Source organism: Notechis scutatus, chromosome 3, assembly GCF_049901735.1.
Source record: "Notechis scutatus isolate UNSWTSFEM ecotype Mainland chromosome 3, rNotScu1.2, whole genome shotgun sequence".
NCBI lineage: Eukaryota > Metazoa > Chordata > Lepidosauria > Squamata > Elapidae > Notechis > Notechis scutatus.
Genome location: NC_142011.1, coordinates 103,535,146 through 103,554,474, shown reverse-complemented (window position 1 = coordinate 103,554,474; position 19,329 = coordinate 103,535,146). Strand labels below are relative to the sequence as shown.

Below are 19,329 nucleotides of genomic sequence, written 5' to 3'. Positions count from 1 at the left end.
ACTAACAAGATTTGTTCATTTTACAGTTAGCAACAAGACAGATGGAGAGGCCAGTCCACTGAAGGAGGCAGAAACAAAGGAAGAGGAGGAGGTAGAGGCAGAGAAGAAGAATAAAAAGCGAAAAAAGGAGAAGAGCTCTGGGACAGGCAAACCAATGGTGCCGCACAGCTCCATGTTTATTTTCAGCACCACAAACCCGTGAGATATATTCCATTAGTTTTCCTTTTTTCTGGAATTGCTTAATATATTGATCTATTTCAGAGAACTGTGGGGGTTTGTTTTTTTTTAATGTGATCACATATTCCAAACAGGAAGTTCAGTAATGCCATAGGCTTTTGCCCCATTGCTACCCATTAGGGATATCTATTATATACAGCAAACTCCCGGGCATGACATAGGTGGGATTCAGCAGGTTCTGACCAGTTCTGGAGAACCGGTAGTGGAAATTTTGAGTCGTTTGGAGAGCTGGCAAATACCACCTCTGACTGGCCCCACCCCCATCTATTCTCTGCCTCCTGAGTCCCAGCTGATTGGCTGGGTCTTCTTTTGATGCTCTGCACAGGAGAACGGAACTGGAAAGCAGGTTAGTGGGGTGGGGAGGGAATAGGGATTTTGCACTAATCTTCCCCCAGGAGTGGGGAAGGAATGCAGATTTTATAGTATCCTTCCCCTGGAGTGGGGTGGGAATGGAGATTTTGCAGTATCCTTCCCCTGCCACGCCCACCCAGCCACACCAACAGAACCAGTAGTAAAAATTTTGAACCCTACCACTGGTGCATGAGCCATAGGCTGAAACATCTGAATCACACACTGCATAAATTGATTGTGCGCCTACTGTAAATCACTTCATAGAAACTCCTGCAGGAGATCCCACAGCAAGGATTCACTAAAGGTAGAAGAGAAGCATAATGGAAAATGAAAAGGATTCCTGTCAGCTACAAAGGAGACACTTCCTGCCCCTCTGTGTTGTGGCAGCTTTTTTCCCCCACTTATTTTCCAACAACATCCTCAGGGTTATAGAATTTGGAGGATAATAGAAAGTTGGCTTTTGGGAGGACATTAACTGTCACTGCCAATCAAGAAAGAGTATCATGCCAGATGCTCCGGATTTCATCTAGCAAATCAGAATTATCTACTGACTAAAAGCAGTAGAATTCTTAACAACTCGTACTTGGATGATAAAGATACTGGCTAGCTTTCATCAATCACACTATTTTAATAAAAAAGGATTATATGAGAGAAATTGTTTCATAAAGACAAATGAAGATTCCATCTATTTCACACTTTTAGGTAAAGATCAAATTTTAGGTAAAGATCAAATTGCCTGTAGCTTTAGAGCAGAGGTCTCCAAACTTGGCAACTTTAAGACTTGAGGTTCCCAAACTTGGCAACTCCCAGAATTCTCCAGACAGCATAGCTGGCTCAGCCAACAATTCTAGGAATTGAACTCCACAAGTCTTAAAGTTGCCAAGTTTGGGAACCCCTGCTTTAGAGGATCCTGTTGCGGAATTCGTTGCCATAACAAAAAGTTGTCTTTGTGACACCATTTTTTATCACCCTATTTCCATTCTTGTTCAAACAGACCAGCTACAGTTGACCAAAGGCTCTGTGTGGTTCAGGGCTAGTCAACCTTTTTGTACCTACCACCTACTTTTGTATCTCTGTTAGTAGTAAAGTTTTCTCTAACCGCCCACCGGTTCCACAGTAATGGTGATTTATAAGGTAGGGGACAAAACCCCTACCAGCCACCATGAAAGCCAGAACACCCACTAGTGGGCGGTAGGGACCAGGTTGACTACCACTGGTATAGTTGATATAGATTTCTTAACTTATTATTATTATTATTATTATTATTATTATTATTATTATTATTATTATTATTATTATTATTATTATTGTTGTTGTTGTTGTTGTTGTTGTTGTTGTTGTTGTTATAATGTAGAATTAAAAGATTTATAGTACTTATTCATTTCATTCTGTGTTGAAAGATTTCTTTATATATTTTTTAAATTTAGATATCATCTAGAGAGGTAGAAGAAGTTGTCCACTTCTGGTTTATAGGATTGCTAGAAGACTAGAGAGATAGTATAACTGCTATATAAATGCCTCCATTTTAAATGATCAGAAATTCTGTTTAATGCTGTGACCATTGCATGGATTTGTGGTTTCTCTGGCAGAATCCGAAGAGCTTGCCACTACGTTGTCAATCTGCGCTACTTTGAGATGTGCATCCTTCTTGTGATTGCAGCAAGCAGCATCGCCTTGGCAGCAGAGGATCCCGTCCTGACCAACTCAGACAGAAATAAAGTAATTACTCAGTAATTATTTGACAGTTCTGTTTTGCTCTGAGGTCTTAGTGTACCTGGATTCATGTTCTGCATCTACTTTATAATTCACTGCAAAGCTAAACACGGGCTCAGAAAATACACATATTTCATATCTTGCTGGCTATTTTGGATTTTATTGATTTTATTGATTCTTTCATGTTTGAATTCTCCATGGCATACCAGAGAAGGAGAGAGGGAGAAAAGATTCTTTGTCCTATCTGAATTTGTTTAATTATAAGGGGTAGAAGGAATTAGGAATCCAATTTCCTAATCTGCATTTTTGAGTATTTTAGATCACGACAAATTGTAGCACAAGATTCTACTAATTGTTTAACTTTGGTTCATAATAAGAGGGGTTGAAGCTTCTTTATTCAATGGTGAAGAGAGATTTACTCCCTAGGATGTTATTCTATAGCTAAAGCTAGTCATAGTTACTTCTTTCCTCAAGTAGTGACTGGTTTCCCAAGAGCAAAAGTTGTCCTTTCAGTGTTCTTGCCTATGATGGCTTAAGTTGGACTTTGTTACAAAAATCAGTTTCCATGGAAATTAAGATTTGGAGCAGTCACACATACCAGCAACCAATATCTTGCTGAAATTCATAGATGTAAAATCTGATCAATAAAAAATGTAAAGCATGCATTTATTCATTTATTTAATTTATATGGCAACCCATCTCCATAAGTTACTTTGAGTGGCCATACAAACTTCATACTGAGACATTAATGGACAAGAATGTTCTTTAATAGCTGTAGAAAGAATGAAATTGACAAACAATCCTTCATAGTTGTTAAACCCAGCTGGAGGATAGGAAGAACCAAACACAGAAGTGAAAAACCTAGAAGATGGTTAGGATTAGACAAAGACTGGCTCTCTGGTTGCCCATGCTATTAAGTAATGATCCAGTAACCATAATTAATATCTGAGAGTTTTACCCAACACACCTATCATCTTACAAGAAGCTCCACTCCAGGGTTGTTTTAAACTCAAGCCCCACAGGCCAAAAACTACCTGTGGGGTGCTTAGATCAAACTCTCCTGGAAACAATGAAGGACCAGCCCATGGTGTGTCTGCCAACAAAAACGGAGCTCAGGAGGGCTGTGCATGGTCCTCCTGAGCTCCATTTTTGCTGGCACAGCACTCAGGCCACTACAGGTGTCCCTGACATGAGTGATGTCGAGCTGGGCAAGCCTAACCCCCACCCACCTCCCCTGAGGCCAAACACAACCCTGATAATGGCACTCAATGAAATCAAGTTTGACTTCTCTGCTCCACTCCTTTGGGGTAGATGTGCATAAAATGACCCCCACTTTGCTCTTGAATCAGGAGAAAACAAGAGCTTAGTAATGAAGAAATTCACTCAAACTATTCAGAAGAACACATTAAGAATTTATGGAAAGGAAAGAAAAGAGAACTGAAAAAGCAAGAATAGCAAATAGAATTTAAAATGGGCAGAGGAGGGAAGTGTGATTATTTATACTTTCTGTGCTGCAGGAGTTTAGAACATCTGACTTGCCTCATTTTACACACTGAATTGCTGAGGCCATTAATGTTTGCTCTTAGTTTCCAATCTCCAGTTTGATGAATGGATTTCTCTAGTCCCAAAGGCAATAATTAGTTAACCAGTGTGAGTGGCAAATTAACTTGGAAGAGGTATTGCCAGTTGTTTTATTTAGAAATTGGGGAGGCACAGCACTACTGATTTCTAAAATAGGGGCTTTTAGTTTTTCTGTACCTAGACGCAGGGAGGACCAGACCTTTTAAAACAGCTGCCTTTCTCAGTTTGATGAAAAGTGGGCCTCAAAGGATATGCACATTGCTTGTGTAGGCTACATTTTCAGCAGTTCCAGCGAATGCCTGTGTGAGAGCTCCGCAGTAATAACTGCAGGATGGTGCCAGAGAGTGTGCCAGGACGTAGGTGGAAACATGCCTCTGAATCCCAAACGTTGGAACATGAGCAGGAGGGTGCAATGGCATTCAGATCCTGCCCGTGGGCTTCCTGCAAGCATCTGGCTGCTCCTTGCAAAAAGAGAACACTGGACCGTGTGGTCTTTTAGTCTGACTTATAAATAACATCATTTTGCTGCTATGGCAAAATGCCAGTGGCAGACAGAAAACAGATCAGAGCAGACATAACAGAAAGTACACAAAGCTTAAGGTACAGCCAGATTGTAGAAATTGTTGTCCCAATAAAGGAGAATATTTGTAGCTCAGGGTTGAAATGGAGGGTTCTTGGTGCTTCTTGTTTCTCTTCTTGTTTCAGTCTTGAACCAAGAATTTCAGGTAGCCTTAGCCTGCATTCTATGGCAGAGAAGGGACACGGTGGAGATATTTCTAAATGAATTGCATTCTGGACATTATTCATTTCAAAAGTCATAACGTAATGTATGTTAAACATATGTTTTATTAATGAGAATAATTCCTTTCAAACAAAACAGTTAAAAGTGCTAAACCCGTTTGCTAGCTCATGTTAACCAGGCCCCGGGGTTTTTACCGGCTAAGGGCCGCCGCATCTTGTTTCTGGCGGCGCTTCTGGTTTTAGTAGTTGAAAGGGGGGGGGGGGGGGGGGGGGTGGGGGGGGGGGGGGGGGGGGGGGGGGGGGGGGGGGGGGGGGGGGGGGGGGGGGGGGGGGGGGGGGGGGGGTTTTTGGGGGGGGGGGGGGGTGGGGGGGTTTTGGTTTTAGGGGGGGGGGGGGGGGGGGGGGGGGGGGGGGGGGGGGGGGGGGGGGGGGGGGGGGGGGGGGGGGGCCGGGGCGCCGGGGGGGGGGGGGGGGTTTTTTGGTTTCGTGGTGGGGGGGGGGGGGATTCCTTTTTCCTGGCTCTTTTTTTTTCCCGGGGTGGGGGGCGCTGTGGTGTGTTACTCTGTTACATTTAAAAAGGAGGGTTTTCACTGATCTGGCTTGTCATTTTATAGCTAAGTTCTAAAAATTAACATTTCTTGCCATTGTTTAAACTTCAGAATAAGACTGTTTTATACTTATTTATTTAATTTATATGCCTCCAATTTTATTCTGCAATGTGATAATACTTTCTTATTCCACACTGTTCCATTGCTTTCATCTTTGCAGGTCCTGAGGTATTTTGACTATGTTTTCACTGGAGTCTTCACCTTTGAGATGGTTATTAAGGTAAGTGAGAAGGGAAGTGTTTTCCTGAGTCAACTGGAAAACAGTGGACAGTTTCATATTCATAGATAGAGCTTTATCATCTCTTTTCAAGAAAGTAGATCTTCCAAATAAATTCTCTAGAATGGCTAGATTAATTAAGATCTAACATTTCTGAGAACAATTTCTCCTTTGACAATTTTCTTCCTTCGGTGCCTTGTAGTTAAAGTCATGCTTGAGTTTTTCTTAGACTGCCGCTTGCTTGGACTGATAGGTTTTCTCAGGATTGTTACTCAACACATGATTAAATATTTTTAAAACTTCAATAAATGAAGAAACTCTGATCTTTTTAGGAAGTCAGTTGGGATGGCTCTTAAGACTTATTACAACCTTTTCAACCAAATAGTGTAGGAATTCTGGGAGTTGCAATCCATTACATCTGGAAGACACCAGTTTAGAGAAGTTGCTCTAGAAATTTCTCTTTCCTGCTGGGAAATGTTGTGATCGCAGTCAAATAATGTCAAAGGCATTTTCATTCTACAATTTGGCTAACCCCGTTTTCTGCAACTTGTCTTTCCTTGGCTATTCTGATTCTCTCCCTCATATGTTTCAGTTCTTGGTATGTCAGAGAATTATGTATGAAACCCACACTAAGGTATTGCAGAGTCTTGCGAACAACAACAACAACAATATTAATGATAATAAAATAACAGTGAAAAGTTTTGTATTAAAAAGGTAATTAGATAATTCTACCTTTTTAATACAAAACTTTTCACTGTTATTTTACCAAGCTATTTTTTTTCAGCAGTTAACCGAGTCTGCCAACATCATTCAATATGGGAGTGGCAGTAGCTGAGATGTTAGTGCAATCTCAGTTTATAATGACAAAAACGGTAACTTCCTCTTTGTGGGTGGCGAGTGTTGGCCTCTAAAGGAACAGAATATAAAATAGTTTCTTAAGCAAAAAGAGAAAATTGGACTTTTTTTAGCAGAACTTTTTGCACACCCCTATCACTTCTCAAATGTCACTCCTACTGAACAGAGTTTCTAAAAGAAGACAGCATTAGGAAGCAAAATTGTCCTTCTGATTTTTTTTTCCAAATAAATTCTAATAGAACTGAAAGGCACTGAGTCTTTTTTGTTCTATAATAATTAGTTAAGAAACTTTTGTATTCTGTTAATTTGTGTTATTTAAGTTACCTTTCTCTTTCCTCCAGGAGTTCAAGGCAGTGTACCCAGCACTTTCTCCCCTAGTTTTTTATCAAAACAATCCAGTGAGGTCAGCTGAGCATATAGAATAGAATAGAATAGAATAGAATAGAATAGAATAGAATAGAATAGAATAGAATAGAATTCTTTATTGGCCAAGTGTGATTGGACACACAAGGAATTTGCCTTGGTGCAAATGCTCTCAGTGTACATAAAAGAAAAAATACATTTGTCAAGAGAAGATTCATAAGGTACAACACTTGATGATAGTCATAAGGTACAATCAAATCATACTAGGAAATAGTCAATAAAAAACTGTAAGGATACAAGCAACAAGGTTACAGTCATACAGTCATAAGTGGGAGGAGATAGGTGAAAGGAAGGATGGGAGATTAATAGTAATAGTAATACTAATAGTAGTGCAGACTTTGTAAATAATTGGACAGTGTTGAGGGAATTATTTGTTTAGATGACTGATGATGTTCGGGAAAAAACTGTTCTTATGTCTAGTTATTCTGGTGTGCTGTGCTCTATATCAGGGGTCCCCAACCACCGGTCCGCGGACCGGTACCGGTCCGCGGAACAAGTCTTACCGGGCCGCTGGTTGCTGGCGCCGCCATCTTTTTGATAAAAAGTGCTTCCGGTGAGCTTTTCCGGGTAGAAAGCTCACCGGAAGCACTTTTTCATCAAAAAAAGATGGCGGTGCTCGCGCTTCGGTGAGCTTTTCCGGGTAGAAAGCCATTTCTACCGAAAAAGCTCACCGGAGCGCTGGCGCCGCCATCTTTTTTGATGAAAAAGTGCTTCCGGTGAGGTCACCGGAAGCACTTTTTCATCAAAAAAAGATGGCGGCGCCCAGTTGATGCCGGTACCGGCCCGCGGCGCCCAGCTGATGCCGGTACCGGGCCGCGGCATAAAAAAGGTTGGGGATCACTGCTCTATATCATCGTTTTGAGGGTAGAAGTTGAAACAATTTATGTCCAGGATGTGAGGGGTCTGTAGATATTTTCACAGCCCTCTTTTTGACTCGTGCAGTGTACAGGTCCTCAATGGAAGGCAGGTTGGTAGTAATTGTTTTTTCTGCAGCCCTAATTACTCTCTGAAGTCTGTGTCTGTCCTGTTGGGCTGCTGTACCAAACCAGACAGTTACAGAGGTGCAGATGACAGACTCAATAATTCCTCTGTAGAACTGTAGAAAAAAATATAGTTACTGGGCGGAAAGAATCACCCTTTGAGCTTTTCTAGATTTGAACCTGATTCTTTTCAGTCCAACACCTTAACCAATTGACACAGTACTTCTATTATTCAAGTAATAGATTTTATATGGTGTGAAAAAGCCTTCTGTGGGACAACAAAGAGGCCTCCTTTTCAGCAGCTGATGGTCGGTAGTTAGCTGAGCAGATTTCATTTCCGTTTTGATAATCATGTCTTATAAACAGTTTTAAATAGGTTTTGTATGAATTTGCCCCAATCTGCTTTTTCGTTTTGTCGTATAACTAGAAGGAATTACTAGTTCTCACTTCTTGGGCATATATTTAGCATAAGCTAGTTAGGCAATTTCTAACATCACAACAGATCTACCCAAACTAATCTTTTTATTCCTTTTATCCTGCTGCTTGTGTCAGAATGATGTCAAAACAGGGCAGTCCAAAGCCATTCCATTTTTAAAAGCATGCATGCTATGTTGTAACACATATAAAAAAAGAAGTGGGATTTGTGTTACAATGACCCGATTCTGGTTTGGTCAACCTGACATGCTCTCTTCTGGTGATACTCCTGCTGGTTCAACAGTATGTAATGTAAAACAAATTTGACAGAATTAACTTCCTAAGCAAACCTTTGATGGCATCTTTTATTTAGTAATTTTAAAATGAAATTACCGTGTTTCTCGTATAATAAGGCCGGGTCTTTTTTTTTTTTTTTTTGAGCCCCGAAAAAATGGCTAGGCTGTCTTTTCAGGGGTGACTTAATTCCCCTCCCCCTTGCATCTTCGGGCAAGCGGGCGGTGACGGCTTGGATGTTGACCTCGGCGTTGGTGGGGCACTTTGTATCAGGGTCAACGCAGGCAGCACCATATCCGGGTGTGCAACAAAAGTACTTCCTAACAGCAACCCCCCCCGCCGCCATTTCCCCCCCATTTTGCATGTTTTAATATAGGCCTTAATTTGGGGGGAGGGGCTTAATTTCATTTTATGCCTATAAAACATGCTGGGACTTCCTATTGGGGGAGGCCGTATTGTTGGAGAAACAGGGTATAAGGATCTTCATTGTTACATCCATCTACCACAACCCCACCAGTAACTGAAAATACCTCTAAAGCCTTAAGTGGATTATCTTTGTCCATATGTATTTGCATATAGGCTTACTGCAGCCTCAGTAATGGGATTTGAATGTAAAGAGCTCATAATCAGAAATTAGAGCTTAGGTTATTCTATTCTTCTATTCTTATGAGTATAAAGTATAAGAACTTGCCCTTACCTTTCTTTAGATGATTGATCAGGGATTAATACTGCAAGATGGCTCTTATTTTCGGGATCTTTGGAACATCCTGGATTTCATTGTGGTTGTTGGAGCACTGATGGCCTTTGCCTTGGCGTAAGTACTTGCATTTTTTGCCTGGGTTCAGATCATTTTACATACATGAGAACCATGCTACCAATGCTCAAAATGTAATTGGCTGCTACTTCAAAAAAACATCATATCACTTAAAATAGCATGCTTGTTTCCCTTGCTGGCTTAGGCATCAGTCACAGATATTTTTATAATGAGGAAATATATTTTATGTGATTTAAAAAATTCTAGCTGAATGGGTGGGTGGTAAGAAGGCATAACTGCAGACAAAGTAGTGCAGATATATGAAGAAAATAATAATAATCTTGATTGACCCAGAATTTTGCCTAACTTCTAGACTTATTTTCTCTCTTCTTAAAAGGAGTAAAGCTGAACATACAATGTGAGCTTTAAAATCACACAATTTCACAATACAACACAACAGAATACACACAAATTCCATCTTTTAGGGTTATCAGATTTTTTAAAATGCTTATTATACTTTTCTTGGTCTTCATATTTCTGGTTTGGAGTAGAGGTTTGGGAGTTCCATTTGACATTACCTATCTTTTGAGGGGATACTGGATAGTCTTAAGATGTGCACCCTTCTCACTCCTTTTTTGAGAGACTGGCTCATCTCACAAGAGATAAAGAAAAGGAAAATGTAAAGTAGAGAAACCTATAAAATCACATTTTAATTTTAAAATTTTAAAATATTAATATTGTATGCAGTATTCTGTGAGGTAAGTATAGAACTACTCAGTTTGTAATATACAGCACATGACAAGTAGGTTAAACTAAAAAAAAGTTTAAAATGTTTAAAACTTCTGAAAAACCTTGCCAAGAATACTGCATGGACTTGTCTTGGCAATCTTGAGGAATCAAATACTATTGAACAGAAGGAAAGAAAAAAAAAAGATCACAAGACAGCATTGACTTATAAAAATGTTCTCCAGGCTCCATGTTTTACAGAGCCCAAAGAATATCTTAGGGAAAAATAATTATCTCAAGAGATTTGAAAGAATTATCTTCATGCACAATCTGATACATTCATAAAAGACTAAACTATCACTGAGCTTGTAAAAAGATGTGAACGATATTGATTTAAGCACACAAAAATAAAAAGTACAAAATTAACACAGTTTTGGCCTACAGTAATTACTAATTTCTTAGAGATGAACTGAGCCCTGAACTAAATTGACTCTGACTCTTTTCCCTAGACTAACCCCAGCCTTTGGGGATAAGTACAGATGTTTATCAGAATTATCCAAGAAACATGCAGCCATTTCTTGCTCTGGTTCTCTGGAGTTGTGCCTCTTATTTTAAAAGAACCAGTCAATCTAAATAACTTCCTATCTTCTTTGCTTCTGGTATTCAGGTTGACTGCCAAATTCTTGAAAATATGTTTGATCTTCATGGTTTACTTTCAAGAATCCCTTGGTATTGACATTTTGTAAGACCTAGAGAATTCTATGTTGTGATCCATGATCCTTCCTATAGAAGCCAGTGCTTTGGGTACCTTGAGTGAAAGTCACAGAAAATAAACAACTTTAAATCCATAGATCTAAATTGGAGAGTATTGTAAAACATTTTTTTTTTTTTTTTTTTTTTTGTTTTTTGTTTTTTTTTTTTTTTTTTTTTTTTTTTTTTTTTTTTTTTTTTTGGTTTTTTTTTCTGCGGGAAGTTTTTTTTTTTTTTTTTTTTTTTTTTCTTCAAACCCCCCCCCCCCGTTTGGTGGTTTTTTTTTTTTTGTTGCGGTTGGTGGGTCTCTGGGGGTGGGTTTTACAATAAAACACTGATATTTGGTTTTCAAGAAGGGTCAGTTTGGATCAAAGAAGTTTCTTGAACATTTCTCCCCAGAGCCAGTTTCTTTTGAGGGGTTCCACATGTGTTAATTGCCCTTGTCTGCAAATCTCAACTACCACTATGCCATGTAGTTTGAACAAATGGTAACCAGCATGTTTCCTGTTGACTGCCCTGCATTCAAATTCATAATTGCACCAAGGTGCCTAAAATAATTTTCCACTTGGAAAGATGCTAAGGACTGTTTCACCTGTCACTTGGGGCCAAATTGAACTTAATTAGAGAGATTAGGCTTTCCTGCAGTTGTTGTTTGTTTGTTTGTTTTTAGTAATTAATGCTGCCAAGTAGCTACTGCTGCTTTGAAAATCAAGGAATAACAGCTAGTCACTCCTCCTGATGAATGCATGTGTACATCTGGGCTTGTAAACACATGTTTGTCACCATCACATTAAGCATGTTAAACATGTATATAGCAACAAAAATATAATATATGAAATGGCTCTTTTTGACTAAGCTATAAATGAGAGAAGGAAGGTGGGTTCTGGGTGGAAAAAGTAATGGAATGCCAGGGTATCAAGGCTGTGAGACGAGGTTATTGCTCTTTCAGATGCAAATCTTCTTCCAACAGTCTCCTTGTTCCTTTGCTCTCTGCTGATGGCCCATTTCCTGATCTTTTCTGTTTTCTTTCCACCTGTCTATCGATCTGGCTTTGTGACTGTACATCTGGGCCTTTACTCACAGGAATGCTTTGGGGTAATTATTTTTCTTGTTTATCTTTGGGGGGGGACCCAAGTGAGGGAAATGGGCCTTTAATGGAAGAATTTGGTTTGCTTCTCTGTCTGTTACGTTGCTATCAGAAAGGCTGCTTGGGTTAGCCCTAGGAGAAGGTGCAATGCCACTAGCTTCTCACAGAGTTTTCCAAGACAAGTCCTATTTCCAATCTGTGCTTCCTCTGAGACTAGATACTATTACAAAGCATTCTGTGCATACAATTTCAGCCTACATTATATTGACTCTGCACCAAAGACTGAGATTGTCAAGCTGTTTTAAAGAAATAAATTTCCTGCTATTTCTGGCAAAGTGTCAAAAGCAGAAGTTTCAACATCATTTCATGGAGGAGTGTGAACACAACACAGTAGCTGAAATGAGACAAAAACAGAATGCCATCAAGGGAATAGAATGGCAGAGGCCACAGATCATTGGTTGTGTATTGGTTAATGCGGTACTTTTACTTTCAAATAAATTGAGTACTTTCTGCCTCATATGCAAAAAAAAAAAAATCCCTTTGAATACATTTAATATGCCACTTTCATTGGATGGAGCCACCTACCAGTTACTACAACACTGCTCAGACACCCAAATTGTTCCACTCTTGGGTACAAAGGGACCTTATGAGGCATGGCTGAATGAGGTACTACTACTTGAGTTAATATCTGCTAAAGTGCCATTGTCTGTTTGTTTATTTCATTATGAGGTTTATCTACTGTGTACTTCCTTGAGGTCAAGTCAATATACAGAATGCATACTTCGAAATCTGAAGTATAAACAAAGTTCCCAAATTAACTAGGTAAAGGCAGACCTATCAGCACTAGCATCCAAATATTTGGAATATATAAAAGCAAGTCTGATGCATCCTGGATGGATGGATGGATTTAAGAATGGAACTTTGATGAACACAAAAACAAAAAGATAGTTCCTGTTTAGCAACCACTAGTGTGTATGTATATGAGTGTGTATATATGTGTGTATGTGTATTTCTGTGTGTATATGTTTATATAAAAATAAGGAATAAGTGTTCTGTTACATCTAAAATGGAGGGTGTTCACTGGTCTGGCTTGTAATCTTATAGCTAAGTTCTTGTTGGAAGAAATATCCTTCTGGGTTCAGTTCCAAGTGGGGAAAAAGACACTGGAAACATGGAGGCTGTTTGGAAAGTTTAATGGTGGACAGGACCACATGGCCTGGAGCTCCAGAGTGAAAAAGAAGGATGATCACATGCTTCAAGGTGAAGGAAGAGATCAAGAAAAGGCTGAAGTGCTGAGAGTGCCTGGGTTTTATAACCTTTATTGGGATTTGAATTGAAGCTTGTTTCTAATTGGTTGTCAGACTCCCATGAAGCCATGCAGGGGCAACTCTGTAGGCTGTCCTGAGTTCCAGGCTTGGTTGAGCCTTGCTGGATTATGATGCCCTTAAAAGGGCTTTCGGCAATTGCCACAGCCCTACCTGGAGATTTTTGCTATGCAAAGTATTCTGGCCCAGGCTTTAATGGCCCACCCATTAACAAAGGTGGGGGTGAGTTTCTGCTTCTGAGGTGAGTTTCTGCTCTTGAGTGTCTACTCTTTTTAGGGGAAATATTCTGCCTTTTCAGTGTATCCCCAAATATTTCATTTTTCTAGGAGAGGGGTGGGTGCTAACTTCCTACATTCTTAAAAATTTAAATTTCTTGCCATTGTTTAAACTTTAGACTAAGACTTTGTAATCTTTATTTAATTTACGTGCTGCCTAACTCACTCTGCAAAATGATCGTCCTTCCTTATCTCACTGTGTTGTAAAAGCAAATTCCTAGTCAGGGACCATAGTATGTTTCATTGATGAGGAAGAAGCAAAGGGCCAGTTTCAAAGGCAATGCAGGACCATTTTCTCACACAAAAGCTGCTGGCACAAAGGCAACAGCAAATGCTGCTGAGTAGCAACTGAAGGGAACTTACAGAGTTAAGTTAGTTGAGCAGGCAGTAGTTCGTCTTTCAGCTACTTCAGCACTGTATCAGGGATCAGTGCCAGGTTCGGTTACTTTAAAGAACAAGGATCTCCATTTCTAACCTCTCAATTTCAAATGCAGTCTTTGATGGATATAATATTAAGCTTCAACAATACAGCAGTCATGATTCATTAAAGCTGCAATCTTATAATAGATGTAGAATGCCGCTTTCTAGTGCCAATCTCCGGGGCTGATTTTTTTGATGTTGGGAACTTCAGCATCAGGAAAAAGCAGAAGAGAGAGTTTCAAAAGTCCAGGGTCCAGTCAGATGAACGAAACTCCCAGCTCTGAGGGAAATTTAAACCAATGATTGTGATGTCAGAAAGACTTATTTTAAAAAGTGGAAAGGGTAGAGAGATAGATGTTTCTCCACTTTCATTTCTCCCCTGCCAATCTGTTGTTGACAGCCTTTTGATCATTTTGGTGCCTCTGGTACCAAACCAGTCTGAGAGATAGTTTAGGATTGCCGCTTGTGACTTTACTGAGAAACTGTATGGTTTTCAATTTAAAACCAAGGCAGGGTATCTGATCCTTACCCCAGTGACACTATCCTTAGCAAATATGAACTCTACGAAAGCTGGAAGAGAGATCATAATTTGCTTTTCTGGCCAAACATCTAAGTTCGATTGTAAGATTGTGACTCATCTCCCAAGATCATTAAAAGCTGTTGTTGTGTGAAGTCATGACATATTGCCATAAATGATTGAATGAACGTGTGAGAAATAATTTTTAGGTTACATAATGCTGAAAAACACTGAGATGTGTGTATGTGTAAGAGAGAAATAAGCTAGATAATAATGCAGATTAACCATCAATATTTCAAATGTTCTTTCACTAGAAAGTCATAGTCATTCCCATTTATATTTGGAAGACATACAAGCTGTCTAGAAAGTATATTGGCTTGGTATACTCCATGAAAAAGGAGGATTTTCATTTTCAAAGTATGTAGTGAAAAGGTATAGTTTGTGTAAAGTGTTCCTGTACAGGTGCAGTGCACATTACAACAACTTTATAGACCTATACCAAACTGGGGAAGACCATAGTTGATGTTTGCTTATCAATGAGCCAAAGTAAATAGATAGGAAAAGAGAATAAAACTAATTGTGAAGATAATATGGGTCTGAAAGAAAGGATGCTTTTAATGCCATGTCACTTTCCACCCCACCTCACCTTTGGCTCTCTCCCTATCCTTTTGAGAAGAGAAGGATAGGTGAAGTTTATGTAACAGGAATATTTTTCTTCTTAAATGCTTCTATGTAAGGATCTTCATCTCATAAAGCAACTTAAGATTCTATGCAACTGAAATTTCATAAACACTAAATCTTCTTAAGTAATCACTATAGGCAGGAGTGTCAAACTCGCGTCGTGATGTCATGTATTGGACTTTTTCCCCCTTTGCTAAACCGGTCATGAGCATGGCCAGCACGTGGTGCATCCGGCCCACGGCCCCACGAGTTTGACAGCCCCGCTCTATAGAGATAGGTTGGCAATTGTTTTCAGTTTTTTCTGCAGATAGAAACAAGCCCTGTGGTTGATTTTGAACCTTTTCCTACAGAAAAATGAACGAGCAGGACAGTGTCAAAGAGAAGCAAGGGATGCAGCAAGCATTAGATTTATCACACAGCCTCTGGAACAAATAAGAGGAAAAAGTTGTTGTGCTGTGCTGTGTTAGGGAAAAAATATATATGGCAGAAAGCAGCCTGCAAAAGCAATCGCTCTGGGGTTCATGCAAGGGGATCAATGTCCCAACTCTGCTTCTCTCTGTCACTATCAACTTGTGACAAAGTTGATACTGAGTCTTCTTTCGAAATCCAGTTATACCTGTTGCTTTTTCTGCCAATAAATTAACCTGTAATTATCCCTGTCCTATTGTTTCTTTTCTTTTATTTTTATTTTTCTTATATGTATCCATGTATTCATAACTATGTTTTTTTTTTTTACTTATACCTATTATCTTGTAAGCAATTGACAAAAATAAAATAAATAAATAAAACCAGACTGCAACGCTGGCTCACCAAAGACAGTAACAACAAAGGAGAATCTTTGTAGCTCAGAGTGGAAATGAAAGGTCCTTGGTGCTCTCTGAGACTATCTAGTTTTGATAATGAAACATCTGCAAGAAAGCAACCAATCTCAGAGAGCACTAAGGACTCACAATAACAACATGGATCATATACAACAATATTTTTATATTTAAAAAAATATCTGTAGCTCTTTCCTAATGTGTGTTTATTTTTTATAAAAGAAAAGAATTGGGGGAGGGGGGGTGTATATCCTTGAAGTTGCATTTTATTGTCCAGACAGGTTCCAACCAACATTAATATTTTCTTCGTTATAGCAGCACAATTGGGAGTGAATTATACTTTTAAAAAATGCAGGTTCATTAAAATGTTGCTTTCACCTAGTAAAATTGCCCCATGAATTATTGAAATGTAGTCTTACTCACTGTTCCTGCAAGGTAGCTACTGATTTAAAATGAAATCCAAATCATGGCAATACCCCCAGTGCGCTTGTTTGTCATCCAAAACTCTGCTGCTGGACAAAAAAAAAATAAGATGCCTTCTAGATCTGGAGCATGTTTAGCATGCTATTGAGTGGCCTTCGTATTTTCTATAGAAATGTACAAATTCTATGTGAAAATCTAAAACAAATCATAGAAAGTTGCAGAAGAATGTGATTGAGCAATAAAGTGGCAACTGATATCTAGGACTGATAGGTACAAAGTAATGCACCGTGAGAAATAGATTTACTTATCTAATTATGGATTACATGATGTTAGGTCTGAAACTACCATACCTGTTATCACTCTGCAATGTGGTCACTGTAAGGTCAAAAAGTATCGGAACAGGACATCACCGAGTTTCATCTCAAAATGTTTTCAATGCTTTGGTGTGTTGAACACAAGGTCAATACACAGAATAGGAATGTAGATTCATTTTGTAATGAATCAGATTATAGGCTGTTTTTACACTGATTAATACAGTAAGTCCTCAATTTAAAACAAAAGTGGGACTAGAAAGTGGAGGCCACTACATGACCAGACCCATTTGGGGGGGGGTAGTTTTGTGGCAGTCATTAAATGAATCACCGTGCCCATTAAGCAAATCGTGCGGTCTAAAAGTGGACAGCGTGGTCATAAAATGAACCCATTCTTTCGAATGAGGGTTTTTGCCTAAAAAGCACCAGAAACCAGCAAAAAAAAAAAAAAAGTCACAAATTGCAGTCCTGTGACTGGGACACTGCAATATTGCAGTGCACCAATCATAAGGCTAGTTGGCTGCAAAGTGCCTAAAATGCAGTCACATGACAGGGGTGAGGGTGCAACATTTTATGATGGCAGGAAGGGCTTTATAGGCCATAAATCACCTATTCTTAAACCATCGTAATTCCGGATAGTTGTAAAAACCCCAGTTGCTGGTAGTGATCCGAGAGGCCTAAGCAATGATTGTTTCTTAAGGTTGAGCAATAAGACACATATACACAGTCCTTTGCTTTCAGCTTTCAGCATTATACAATGGACCAGTGTGACATTTGCTAGAGGCCTTAAGGGCCCAAGGCTGTATTAGCACCATCTATTTGAATAGAACATAGAAAGGACAGCATGAGAGGCCTTTGAGAAGCTTAAGAAGAAATGCTGTTGAAAGAGATATATTATAAAATATACCAGGTCTTTTTTTAAAAAACAATTTTCTAGAATTTGTGGTGATTGTTTTGTTTTAATTTTCTATAATTTTCCCCTCTGTAAATGTGGACAGGAAAATAATGTGTCAGATAAAATAATAGCTAGATATTGGCATCAACTTTAATTTAGAATTTAATTGCCAGCAGAGCAAACAGAGCTTGCATCTGTCTTTCACTCACTCTCTCTCTCTGTCTCTCCTAAAAGTATTAATTTGGTTTATTGTTAATTTGTGAATAAAGAACATTGTGAATCAAATCTATACAAAATTTTAGAGGGAAGTAGCTAGTTCTATTTAGTTTAAGAACTTATGCATCATGAACTTGCAGATGATAAGGGAGTTTCAATAGTGTTTCCACTATTAAGCAACTGCATTCTCTTCGCTGATGATGTAAAGCTATTCAACACCACAGACAATACTACTACCCTCCAAAAAGACCTTGACTATGTATCAGAATGGTCAAACAAATGGCAACTTCAAATCTCAACAAATAAATGCTCTGTCTTATATATTGGCAGAAAAAAATCAGGATCCAAACTTTGTCAAGGACCTTGGAGTACTCATCTCAAATGATCTAAGTGCTAGAGCCCACTGTAACTACATAGCCAAAAAGGCATTAAGAGTTGTTAACCAAATCCTACATAGCTTCTTCTCTGGTAATATCACACTACTAACTAGAGCATACAAAACATTTGTTAGACCTATACTTAAATACAGCTCATCAGTCTGGAACCCATATCATGTATCTGATATTAGCACAGTTGAGAAAGTCCAGAAATATTTCACAAGAAGAGTTCTCCACTCCTCTACTCATTGCAGAATACCTTATGCCATCAGACTTGAAACTCTAGACCTAGAAAACCTAGAACTATGCCGCCTCCGGTCCGATATAAATATAGTATATAAAATCATACATTGCAGTGTCCTACCTGCAAATGAATATTTCAGCTTCAATCATAACAATACAAGAGCACACAATAGATACAAACTCAAGGTTAACCGCACCAAACTTGACTGCAGAAAATACGACTTCAGCAACAGAGGGGTCAATGTTTGGAATACTCTACCTGACTCTGTCGTTTCTTCCCCAAACCCCAAAAACTTTAACCTTAGACTGTCTACTATTGACCTCACCCCCTTCCTAAGAGGCCTGTAGGGGGCGTGCACCAATAGTCCCTGTCCTATTGTTTTTTTTATTTTTCTTATAAGTATCTATCTCATGTATTCAAAACTATATTTATTCTTATACCTGTATCTTATAAGTGATTGACAAATCAAATAAATACTAAATAAATACTAAATACTATTAACCTTTTCATGGAATAATTCCTGATATATTTTAAGGAATCTTTGCTTTTTCTAGAATGGATTTTGACTGTAAAGCAAGTGCTTATAGGTCAGTGGTGGGATTAAAATTTTTTTTTTTACTACCGGTTCTGTGGGTGTGGCTTGGTGGGTATGGCATGGCTTGGTGGGCGTGGCTTGGTGGGCATGGCAGGGGAAGGATACTGTAAAGTCCCATTCCCTCCCCTCTCCAGGGAAAAATCCTCATTCCTTTCCCACTCCTGGGAAGGTTGCTGCAAAATCCCATTCCCTCCCCACCCCACTAACCTGCTTTCCAGCTTTGTTCTCTTTACAAGGCAACAAAAGAAGACCCAGCCAATCAGCTGGGACTCGGAAGGCAGAGAATAGATGGGGGTGGGGGCAATCAGAGGTAGTTCTCCAAACTACTCAAATTTTCCGCTACCGGTTCTCCAGAAATGGTCAGAACCTGCTGAAAGCCACCTCTGCTATGGGTGATGCCATAGGCCTCAAAGAACTTTCCTAATTTATATTAGGAAGCAGTATAGTGAAGTTGGAGGAGATTAGGTTTTTCTCAAAATTGAGTTTCTTAAAATCATCTTG

The 19,329-nt window shown here is 39.2% G+C and overlaps 1 protein-coding gene across 1 annotated transcript in view; it reads left to right on the top strand.

The window, feature by feature from the left end:
* CACNA1E (calcium voltage-gated channel subunit alpha1 E) overlaps window positions 1-19,329 on the top strand; it is a 295,321-nt gene that overhangs the window by 219,224 nt on the left and 56,768 nt on the right. Inside the window, exons 22-25 of the mRNA XM_087960861.1 lie at window positions 27-198; window positions 2,178-2,307; window positions 5,392-5,451; window positions 9,122-9,228. Coding sequence (XP_087816987.1) covers window positions 27-198; window positions 2,178-2,307; window positions 5,392-5,451; window positions 9,122-9,228 — 469 coding nt within the window. The remainder of the gene's footprint in view (window positions 1-26; window positions 199-2,177; window positions 2,308-5,391; window positions 5,452-9,121; window positions 9,229-19,329) is intronic.